This window comes from Toxorhynchites rutilus, chromosome 2, assembly GCF_029784135.1.
Source record: "Toxorhynchites rutilus septentrionalis strain SRP chromosome 2, ASM2978413v1, whole genome shotgun sequence".
NCBI lineage: Eukaryota > Metazoa > Arthropoda > Insecta > Diptera > Culicidae > Toxorhynchites > Toxorhynchites rutilus.
In genome coordinates this window covers 72,501,003-72,513,495 of record NC_073745.1, presented here as the reverse complement: position 1 = coordinate 72,513,495, position 12,493 = coordinate 72,501,003, and the positions used below count along the sequence as shown (strand labels likewise).

The window sequence follows — 12,493 nt, the reverse complement described above, 5'->3', positions numbered from 1 at the left end:
AATAGTGATTTTTGTATCTAACCTCACATTGTGACATCTTTGATGCGACCTTTTTGTCTAAAAATTACTACTGCAACCCCCTTATGGAAAAAAACCGGGTTCTCGTTGCACACCTGGTACTTTGACAAAAAAAAAATTTGTTTGAAAACTCCCCTGTTATTCTCTAGACAAAAACTATCTTCGACAAAATTGTTACATATGATGGAGCGCTTTTTTATGTTGTCAAAAATAGGTTGACCTAAATTTCAGGCAAAATTGAAAATCTCCCTTTAGATAGATAGAGGTAAACATAGTTCGACAATGTTGTAGCCCCTCTTTCGTTAACTAGTAGTTTTTTTACTGTTATTTTGTATTACTGATCTAGCGATTTTTTTCTAAGCTTCATTATTATGTACAGTTTCCAATTTCTTTTCACGGTATATATCCGATCCTGTATATAATCGAGTCATTTTTTTTGTTTTATTCGCTTCCTATGCTTTCTATCTTTTTCTTTTATTGAAAATAAAAGAAGAATTGAATTTTTTGGTTCATCCCCTTAATGTCAGAAAACACAGAAAACATCTCACACGAAAAAAAAATCCAGAATCTCTCAGGAGGTGATAGATGATCATATTTGATGGAAAAAAAATCCTTCTACACGTATGTTCGAATTTCAACAATGACAGAGTTATAGAACTTTTTTTCGTCTCTGTTGCTTCAAACTGGCTTTACACTAAAAAGTACGTTTCGTAAACCAATTCTATAGCTTTCATTTGAAAGATGAGAAAAATTAGTACAGGATATAGTGGTGGAATATCTGAATTAGTAGATTTAAATAACATTTTGGAAGTGAAAAATTATAAGTTAGTAATTTTTAATGTGTAAATATTAATATTATCCCAAAAAAATTATATTGAACTTGATTGTTGATTGCTTAGAATTTGATGCTCTCAAACCACTCTACAATTTGTTCTTTGACACCCAACTTCTGTCTTTCCCAAAAATACTCCGTTTATATGTGATTGTAGTTCTTTCCGGGGCAAACATGAAAAAATGTTTATTGGCTGTATTTTGAAGGGCACATTTAACTTGACATAAGGTAAAACATTCAAAAATATGTTATTTTTTGTTTTTGAGTAAATAAAATTTTGAAATAATGGGTTTTTGGGGAAAATACATAAATGGTGTTTCTTTTTAATATTTTCAGTTTGAAGACCAAACCAAACAATATAAAACTGGTTCCGATCGGTTCTTGATTGCCAACTTCTGAACGAATGTGGTTCACTGAGTAAAACATGACAAATGCAATGAATAAAAAAGTATAGAGGGTGGCGTCTAAAACACGACCTCATAGTTGACATAGGACTACACAATTATTTAGTCAAACTCTCTTGATTATTACTTCGGATATTATTTTTTGGGGGACCAATAAGTTTTATCTGAGGTCAAAATAACTCCACAGTCGGATCAATAATGAAATATGGATGCCAATTGCTAAAAATTCATCAACTTTTACACATCGGTTAGAAGAAAAAGTTTTATATTATTACAATAAACATGGGGATATCTGGAAGATTCATGAAAAGTCTGGACTAGACAAAGGATGGTCTAAATACAACGGTCTGAGGGCTTCCTAAATACCGAATGCCAGTCATGGAGACATTGTTCTCTGATTCTGAAGGCTCGGTAAAAAGGAGTGAAGGGTATTTGGTAGAAGCGGATTGCTGAAGTTAATCAGACGGTTTCTAGACTTAGTAGAGCTGAGGGGAGAGTGTTTCAAAAGAGCGTTGGCTTTAACACTGAAGATGGAACAAGGTGACGGTAAGAGGGAACATATGTTTGTTTATCAACTTGTAATTCAGTAACTGATCTTACGAACAACTGTTATCTAATTATGTTCATCGCTATGATTAAGACCAGGGCTCGGCAAAGTAATATTGAACTGAGGACTATGAAGACATCGGCTCTCGCATTTAATTGGAAATGCATTTTTGCTTCTTCCAGCAGTTTCTCTGTCAACATAAAGCAAAAGTCATTTGGGCCCTATCGTCGCTATCTGTTCTACGACGCTCCGTGTTCGTTTAATTATTCTTGACGGTGAATAATGAACTTCACGGCATGTTGAAGTGAATCCCTTCCAGATTGAATTCGTTTCTTTGTCTCATTTGCAAATTGTGGATGAGTTCACGGTGGGAAAACAATGGAGACATTTACTAGAGGGGTAACTACTTTTTTATATCAGAAATCAATTTTTCCATTTCGTTCCATTTTATACGGACGTTAACATAAGATTAAGAGTGTACGCGGGCAATGAGATACATGTCGGAGTGGAGTAGTAGTGGTGGAGTGAAGTCAGGTTGAATGGAGAGGTATATTTGTATTCATCGCCTTGCCAATTCGAACAACCATCTGCTTCAACCTGAAATGAATTGACGAGCGTTAAGAGCGAGGATAACTAATGAGCGAGTCAGGTTTGACGGCGTATGTGTTCGTTGGGACTCAGTAGCAAGAGAGAGGAGGACGTTTATGGAAGTAGTCCTGCTCGAAGAGGAGCGACTGGGAGGAGAGTCGTTTTTCACGTTTCATCCACGAAAATGTTGAATCCTGGAGCACATGTCGAAAATCGGACCTGGGAACTCGTACAACAGAACAAGAAAGTAGTTGGTTTGAAATGGGTTTTTAAGATCAAACGTCATAGAAAGATCACGTGAGGTCACGAAATACAAAGCTAGGCTGGTAGCGCAAGGGTAGGGTAACACGGGGTGAGTTGGACATATGGGGTGATTTGGACCACCCGTTTATCTCAAAAATTACGGCTCAACTTGGATTTTTTATGATGTCTTCTCCTTCTACTGTTGAACCGTATGTACCTAAAGTGAAAAAACTTTGGTAAAATTCGATAGGTGGAAGGAAACGGTAGCATGAACACATCAAGCACTTTGATTGTCAAAAAATGTGAGTTTTTGGATCGTGGTTTTAAGGTTTTCCCCGCTGATTAAACAAACTTTTCGTGTATTGTGCAGTAAAGTTCTGTTCGTCTACAGAGGAGGAACAATTTGATGCAGCGAAACTGTCAGTCTGATAACAATAAATGGAATTAATTGCATTTAAATTTTTGCATGTTGTGTGGGGTGACATGGACACGTTTCTGTGGGGTGAATTGGTCCTACAGGTATGAGGCTTTTCTTTGGTATAATTGATTTCAGATGACGCTGAATTAAAAAAAGGATTGTCTGCCCATCGTTGGAAAAGGGAGAGCTTGAAAGAGCAACACAGGCCATCAAGAACGGATTTTCTTTGACCAAGCATCGAGAGTATTTGAAAATGCTCGAAAAACAGTGAAAAGATCCATGCAGAATTCGAGATGGTCTCAATCCAATTTTTCTGGTCTGGAATCTGACCAAGACACCTGGTATCGATCCCAGAATACTGTTACTGGTTGTAATATTATCCCAAAATACTTTACATGAACATAAGTATGTTTTTTCGATGAAACACACGCTGGACCAAACCACCCCACAGACGGTCCAAATCACCCCGCACCAAATTTTAATGTCCAAAAATCATATCTTTTATTTTATGATATATTTGGTAATTTGAAGCTTGATATAATGATTAAACATTATTGATTGAAAGAAAACAAGTGTAGCTCAGTATACAATGTGACATTTTTTATTCAGACCGTATTGGTTTGGAAATATTAGGCGATTTGCTTAGGTGGTCCAAATTCCCCCCTTTTCCCCTACATCCAATCGTTGTGAGCCATGCAATGTTACGTTGTGAGCCATGACTTGTTGTACTAGATCTAGACGTCAAAACGTCATATCTTTACTAGTGTTGTCTCTTACGGGAAGGAGTTGTGCAACAGCCACCAGGGCTAGGAAGAGCTGGTTAGTCGGCTCAAACAACGCATATATGGATAACGCAAGTCATCCAAATATTGAAATAAGAGACTAATCGAACTCTTCGTAGAGCGATGATTCGTAAGACGGGTCTTTATTTATAGATTCGAAACAATAACGGTTTCAAAACGTACCTCTTAGTCTATGTTGAAGATTTTTTTCTGTGATCGTCAAGTGAAGGGTAGACTCATCGGATTTCCGAAAGCCTCAGCGAGTGCTTCCAGGCAACCTGTCTTGGAGAAGCTCGTCCTTTCTTGGTTATGGAAGTTCGGCAAGCGGACAGTCTACCAGTGTTATCGATGAGTATTGGTCATCGGCAGCAAAGAGAAAGGGCTCAATAGTTCGAAGTATCGCAGCCTAATTGGAGGAGTGTTACACAGTTTCGGCCAAAACTCGCTTCGTGTCACTATGGGTGTATGGATCAGGAATGGTATACCGCCAACAAGAGATAAAAATCCTCCATATTTGTCGAAGCTGGGCCAAATTGACAAATATTGAATAATCGTAAGGCGAAACCAGATGGAAAAGGGAAAAAAGGAAAAAAGGAAAAGGGAAGTCTAAAGCAAATTGTCAAAGTATCAAATAAAATGGATCCAAATATTGTAGAGCTAGTTCAAACATGAACAACATATTCTCGCATCATCCGAATCTATCGAATTTCTCGATCTGAAATAATAAATGCCAGCCAGTTCAAAACCAAGTGAAACCCCCCTCCCCCATTATTTCGTGTACAGAACCCGACTACAGCCATCATCGGGCCTCAATTAGTTTATGGTTATGTTCTCGAGAAAGCGGCCGACTGCTTTCCACTCCTTTGAGAATCCCCCCGCATGGGTTGCACGAAGTGGGTGATTTCCCGAAAACTGCCATTATGAGAAAACCCCACACCCCCCTCGCTGTGTGTTAACCCCGATTAGTGTCAACTTTCACCCCGCAGCCCTCCGCGTTCCGTGTATGTGACCGTGTGATCGATGGTTAGATTCAGTTATGGAGAAAGTAAAATTTTCCCATTTTACTAATGATATTCTGGTTTACCGGTGGTAAGTATTATTATCGCACTGGTAGTATGGTATGGGGGCGGGGGTTTGTTGGTTAAGGAAGCATTCTCCGGCGCGTTTCCCGCTCCTCCGTAGTGGAATCATCATTATTATGATGATGAATGTTTCATTTCGGTTGGTTTGTTGGTTACGAGGGTGTTGATTAAATGCAGCACCAGAGTGAGGGTGTTGTGTGTGGGTGTGTGTGTGTGTGGGATGAATGTACCCTGATGTGGGCTCTCCAGGTGTTGTTGACCTGAGAGCGTGTTCTACTGTGGCCCAAGTCTGTAGCCGAGTGTTTCCTGTGTCACCCCTGAGTTATCGTTATTAGTTCGATGTCTGTGTTTGTGGATGTTGTGTTTCCCAAAATTAGTCCATGATTTTATTGGATTAGATAATGAATGCGCTTTCGTTGGTTAACTTCTCCGATTAGAACCAAAATTAGGTAATGTATTTTATATGATCTATCCATTTTACTTTCGCTGGAAGAGGGTGAGTTGATGTTGTATGATGAAGCACTTACCAGAACAATCATACCCATCTCCGTGGAAGCCCGAACGACAGGTACACGTGTACTTGGTGTTAAGATTAAGACACGTAGCGTTAGTATGACATGCGTGACCCTTTGAGCAATAGTCCACTCCTTGGTTATTTAGTGGATAAGGGTCAGTTTTGATTGGGCGGGTCGGTCAACCCGTAGAAAGCAGTCCGGAAGGCAATTGTTGTTAGTCCAGATGTTGTAAGTTGTTTGTTTCGCAGTGTTATTTTTTTTTGGATTGATTTGGTTCGTTAGAAAGTTTCCGCACAGCACGCACAGCCAATTTCACAAGTAGTTTGCAGGATGATGATGGAAGGGTTTTTTTTCGCATGATTGAAGAGATGTCATAACAGCAGGATAGATAGCAGAAGTAGCACATGATTTGTTCGTGTTAAGAGGTTTTGTTTTCAGAACAAGCATATAACGCAAAGAAAAGAGCAGATGTAAAAGGGAAATCGATTAGTATTAGCACTGGAATTATTAAGAAGTTGTTATAACACTGTTATTCAATCGTTTTGGAGTGGCATTTGTTAGCATCCAGCAATGAGTCATAAAATTAATAAAAGCGTTTCAGAACGAATTATGGAATGTTCTTGTTTTAATTCAGGACTTTATCTTATGCTAAATAGGAACATCTTCAAACGTAGCGTAGTTGTACATGAAGTTTTATGCTGAGAAGAGAACGGAAAAAGAGACGAGAAGAAACGAGAAACGATATTAAACACGTTAGACCAAGTACAGTGAAACCTGCCTTAATCCTATGAATCTATGGTTTCGCTACGGTAGGATTATATTCAACGAGTCTTTCCCGGAAGAAAGGCAAAATTCCAGAAAAACGTTGGAAATAATGAACATAGTTTCTACTTTTTGCAGGAACATCACGCTTAGTTATCGGTTCTCTCGATCTTCAACGTATTTGGTATCGAAGGTAGCCTGCCGTAGCTCCTCGGGCTCGGCTTCTTCTACCCCAACCGTTCGTTCCAGATCATCGGAATCGAATGGGGTCTCAAGTTCGCGCTTCCCGGTGGGAGCGAATGATTCATGACTATTACTGTTGCTATTTGCACCAACGAGGATGATCGCGGGATTCCCCTGGTCATCCGACTCTAGCACAAAAATACGCCCCTGCTCTTGCACTTCCTCCTGTTGCTCCTCCTGGGCCAGTGTCGACGTGGACCGTTGCTGGTGGCGTACAACCGTCCGCACCGAACCGTCGGCGTCGACTCTGACGGAAGCTTCGTAGTGTCGCAGCTGGTGGGCCCCAACTATACCTTGACAAAATTTACAGCACTCGTCCGTCACCGACATCTGCTGCTCCGGCGGGCACTTGAGTTCCGGACACTGCAGTACATCACACCTCATACTGCCGTCATGGCACGAGCAGTTTCTACAGCCTAGGATCTGCTTCTCGCCGTGTTCATAGTCTTTCTTATTAATATAACAGTTTTCTGGAAACGGGGCGATAGAAAAGGGTAGGATTAGTGGTTTGGCATTGATTGGAAATCCAGTTCAAATATTGTAATGTATCGGAGCAGGTATGATATCAGTTCTGGTTTCGGTTGCAGGTATCAGAAGTTACTTGAAATGATACAATGAACTTGAGAGGGTATTTGCGTTCAGAAATTTAGAAAAAATCACTTTTTCTCACTCTATTATAGTGTTTGCAGCACTTCTGGCACTTTGAACTCACTCCCGACATTCTCTCAAAAATGGAAGTAAAGCGACGAACCAGCCAAAAGTGTTGAAAGTCTATATAATAGAGCGGAAGAGAAAAGCAAAAAAAAGAAAAAAACTATTTTTTCCTTATTTCTGAAGATTAGACATTCAAGAATATGCTATTGAAAGGATTGTCGGAAAAAAATAGTTTTTCTATAAACTAATTCATTCAGTCTATCGTAAGACTCAATAAAAACATATATTTTTAAATTTCACTATTATAAAACAATTGGAATTGTCATGAAACCGTTCTAGATTTATGTTTTCAAATGATTATCATTCTGTCTAAAAACGGTGTTTCGGCTTGTTCTAGGTTTATACCATAACGGCATCTTTACTGATCAAGAGTCAATTTTTTTTGTTTCGGATAACCAGAAGGACTGAAATCATGTACACCTAGGTACCTTTTTTTCCATTGGACTTCCCACTTTACAAGGTTGTAACTTTTATAACTTATGATATTTTTTCTCGTTTGATTTCTTTTGTATTCTTTTAGATTAGAAAACACATAATAGAATAATGTGACTATCCATCTTTTTGATTTTCAAAGCTCGAAAAGCGTCCCAATTTCGTGCCTCCACACTAGAATATCCCCTTAAGGCAGTGGTACTCAACCTTTTTAGTCATGGTATCGTGGGCCGCCAAAAAAAATGAAGGTTGGTGTCCATTAAAGATGTGCCATCCGCTCATGAGCTGTTCCGAAGAATTGACTCTTTGAAGTAAGTTGACACGGAACAGCTCGCAAAAAAAAAACAAACAGCTCTTCAGCTCACTTTGCAGATGAGAAAAGGGCCGCAGAATTGCACAGTGTGTGAGCTGTAATGGGCACCTTACACGATCAAAATGATTGACAATAAGTGTCTTCAATATCGTGACAGCTAGGCTTTCGACATCCGATCTAACCTCATATATTTTTGTCAACCGGAGACAACGAAAATATCCGCGATGGCTAGTGGCGACATTCGAGTTTGGGATCCAAACTATTCTCCATCAGATTAGAAGGCTAAAAGGCAATTTTTAATTGGTAAAATTTGAATGAAAATATCTACTTGGTATTATTTAATTAATTGAAGCGCGAAATTCTAACTCTAACTTAACCTGTTTACTCTGAATTTTAAGATATCCCTACTAAAGTTTATTATTATAATATAACGTCAATTTCGGGCACAATTTTTGTATGGGATTTTCTCACCACTTGGAGAAAAAAAAAGTGATTTGCATTCACATAGAACACTAATTTGATTCAGAAAAGTTAATTTTCATTCATAATTTACACTTTGAAACTCGTTTTCCCTTCTCAAAAACACATCATAATACTCGCTTCACAAATACAACCTGTTCCTTTCAGTTTCAGAGACGCCAGATTATTTTAGTTTGCGAAAACATATGCAAGTTATATTATCTGCAAGCAAAAGTTGTTATTCCATAAATAAGACTATGACAGTAGAACCCCGATTATCCGTGAGCGGGTGATCCGCCGTGCACATTATTCGTGACTGCGAGTTCCATAGTAAAACAAAAGGCCTTTCCGGAATTTGATAGTGAGTGGTAGGCCCAGAATTTTTTGTTGTGGTCCTGGCTTTTACATTATTTAGCCACTGATATACACGACCTTATAGATGAATAGTTTAATGATTTCTGTATTGATAAAACATAGTTTTTATGTTGAAACATCTTTATTCGTGTTTACATTTCTTTTTTGGTTCTTTAATGGGTCATCCGCGATTTTCGTTATTCGCGATGAGTTTACCCGACTGTTTCGCGGATAATCGGGATTCTGCTGTAACTTGAATTAACACGTGCTGTTTTTTCACCGGTGATTTTCCCAGATATTCTCTTTCTCCAAATCTTATAGCGGAGTGTGAAGAAACACACAACTAAGACTAAAGTGCATTCGCTAGCGCAAAGAATGACTGAGTTCAACGTTAAAAAATTCCTAAGACGTCACTCTCTCACCATCACATTGTCAGTTTACTTTGAGGTTTTGATTCGTATCGTGAAAAGTACCGTATTTTGCTATTTAAACTACAGTCATTTACATTTTAAACTACAGTCAATGCGACATTTTTCTAATTGGACAGACCTGTAATGCTTTCATTTATGATTCTTACAATTTCAGAAGTTTATAAATTTCAATTGCAATCGCAAAAAAGACTTACAAAAATTAAATGTCCGCTTGCAAATCTGGCAATTCAGTCTGGAAGTACGTGAGGTAAAACGTCAACATCATGCATCCATGTAAAATGCCACGATATTGATGTCGGCCATGTTCAGTTGGCATTATGCTCTCAAATGTCATCATATTGTCAATAAAGTTGACCGTGTAAGGTCCGCTTAAGATTCAAATGAACTGACCGCCTCTCGCTCGTCGTGTTATGACATCAGTTCAGTTTCATTTGTTCCTTCTCTTTTCAACTGTTATATTCACGTTGACGGCATTGGGCTTTGTTCACCAGTTTAGGGGCGCCAAAAATAATAATTGCCTTTCAGGCATAATGAACACGGTTTTGAAATTAAAATTATGAATTAAAAACAATTTCTGTATATCAAATTAGTATTCTATTACAATGAAAAGTCTTAGTGAAAAATGTCGGAAATGTATAGACAAATGGTTAAATAAGAATCAGGAATACGTGTTTCAAGTAATTTAATAACATGATGTGAAAAATTTCATTAAAATTTTAACATTTCAAAACTGGCTTCGTGTCTTCTAATCTGATAAAGAATGTAAAGATTACACTATCGAGTTTGGGACCCAAATTGAAAGTCGCCACCAGACGTTGAAACTGACAACTGAGCTGAAGAGCTGTTTATAAAGAACAGCTCTTTTAGATGAGCTGAGCTGATCCGAGCTGTTCATCATGATGAGCTGGATTGCGCACCTCTAGTGTCCATGACACTACCTCATTGTTAATTTGGAACTAGGAAATTATAAACGGCGAGGAACAAACATTAAAGAAAAGCAAGAATGAAACCTTTTAGTACAAACATTTGTTAACATTTACAAAGGACGACGAATGAATGTTCACTGAGTGAGGGGCGCGAACGTTCAGCCAAATTGAGCAGATTTTCAAACTAACTCTCAAATATAACATGTACTGTTGATTGCTCGCTGTCTAAAGCGACGCTGACCTTGAACGACAGTGAAATACCAAGTATTTTTTCACCATCTCTTACCAAAATTACATTTCCAACGCTTCAGAGAACACTCAGAACGGCAACAGAAAATCCGAACCATATCAAGGGTATGGTATGAAGGTGGCATCGATATCAACCCCTTCCAGCTCTCACCACAGAGAAGTGCATCGAAATCTTTAAAATACCCTTTAGTTGAAAGTTCTGGTAGCCCTGAAAAGATTTGTGTGGTTTTTTACAAGCACAATTCTATGGAGCACAATTGGACTGCGTATGAGTTGAAGAACACCTGAATATTTGCAACGAGTAAGAGTTTCAATTGAGCAGTAACCCAAACGATTTGAGCGAAAATATAAAACTTAAAGATTTAAAATTTAATCTCCAGATTATCTCAGGAATTACAGGACGGGATCAGGTCACTCTCGAAAGGCTTAATGAAGAAATGTGCTATATTTACAATTCTAAAAGGTTACAGTACAGAGAGTTTGAACCGTTCCCTCATTTGAGCCCGATTCAGCACGTTGAATGTTAAAATGTAGGCTTTTTTGTTGTAATACCCGACTGATTGTTTAAAAATTTTTTTTTCGATCTTCCGAAGTGATTTTACTCTTCAACTTCGTATCGAGCAAAACCGTTGTGTGTTACATCAGCATTAGGAGAGATTGTTGACTGCGTGCTAGTTAGAGCGAGACTCAGTATTAAAAATCGCGAATGGCTCGTTTATACCCAATCTTTATATATAAGGGAGAGTTTTTCCCACGTACGTATAACTCAACATCACGGGAGAACGGCTGATCAGATCTACGTCGTCCATATATTTTGTGAGTTTGTCTTCACCCAAATTAGAATGATATAGTACTTTGAGTAATATTTGAGATGATTGGAAAAATTCGAAAAAATTGACTATGCATACCTTTATATGTAAGAAGGATATTTGAAATAAAAAGGGAAAATTCGGAAATTAGAGGTACGCATATGTATGTTTCGCTGTGAAAATCATCATTTAGATCAATTTTACAGATCTGAACGATGACATGCAAACTCTCTTGAAATATATTCGTTATTTTTACCAACCAAAATATTCTCTAGAAATAAATTATACGGCAGAACACCGTTTGCGGGTCAATTAGTAAGTTATAAACGGGCGAGGTTAATTTGCAATATCTCCTCTGTAATAGAATACTAATTTGATATACAGATGTACCTCGTGATGCTTACTGATTATATTTTGTGTTTGCCTGGTAGCATCAGTTGAAAAAAAAATCTTCTACGATGAGAAAAGCAACAACTCAACAACGCTATGATAATTGTCAAACTGAACTACAATGACCTACAATGATCTACAATGTGACAAATTCTATGATAAAATTTCCAAAAATCACAATCTCCTTTGCAATGTGCCTTCAGCATCTAAATATTATTTCATTGTAGAAAGCAAAGCAGGTATATCGATTGTAGAAAGCAAAGCAAGCAACAATTTATTGATTGGTTTCAGTCTAGGTTTCATTCACACAATGAAATTTTTCTGATTATATTATGTCTTTTAGATTTTTTTTTTGAGGATACGTGCCACGTTTTTACTCCTAAACTATTGTTCATCCTAGTAGAAATGTCACACGGAAAAAGGGCAATGTTCTATTAACCTAACATTTCACAAAATGATTAAATGTCTCAATCAAAATTCATATAAGTGTGGAAATTTCTCCACACTTCATGGTACAATAGTTTTGAATTGCAATGAATTATATACAGTAGAACCCCGATTATCCGCGAGCGGATGATCCGCGGTGCGTCTTGTTTCCCTGTTTGCACCTCATTTTTAGTCCTCTGTTGCGTTATCCGCGATTTTCGTTATGCGCGATGAGCTTGCCGACTATTCCGCAGATAATTGGGGCTCTGCTATATTTCAAAACAAAAATTAACCGGCCAAACATAATGCATCAGGAAACCGAATGCCGGCCGACGCTCGCTAACGCTTGGTGACCTTATTGAAGCTTCTATGAATGAGAATATTTCTAGTAGGTTTCTGTGACATTACGTTTTTTTCTCTATGGTAATTACTGTTGCTTTTAAATGATTTTAAATGATTTTAAATGATATTCATATAACGGAAACAATCTCAACATAAGAAAAAAATGCTGTCAACTAACTCAACGAGACAGTGACTTGAATAAGGGTGCTCATGG

At 38.0% G+C, this 12,493-nt stretch overlaps 1 protein-coding gene across 7 annotated transcripts in view; it reads right to left on the bottom strand.

Annotated features, from left to right (window-relative positions):
* Window positions 1-12,493, bottom strand: part of LOC129770509 (protein kinase C-binding protein NELL1-like) — a 309,088-nt gene that overhangs the window by 39,699 nt on the left and 256,896 nt on the right. For 6 of the 7 annotated variants that reach the window (XM_055773397.1, XM_055773396.1, XM_055773394.1 and 3 more), the window contains 2 exons: window positions 6,728-6,904; window positions 5,442-5,561 (listed from right to left, as the gene is read on the bottom strand). In XM_055773397.1, coding sequence (XP_055629372.1) covers window positions 5,442-5,561; window positions 6,728-6,904 — 297 coding nt within the window. The remainder of the gene's footprint in view (window positions 1-5,441; window positions 5,562-6,727; window positions 6,905-12,493) is intronic. The other variant, XM_055773395.1, reaches the window with a different exon arrangement.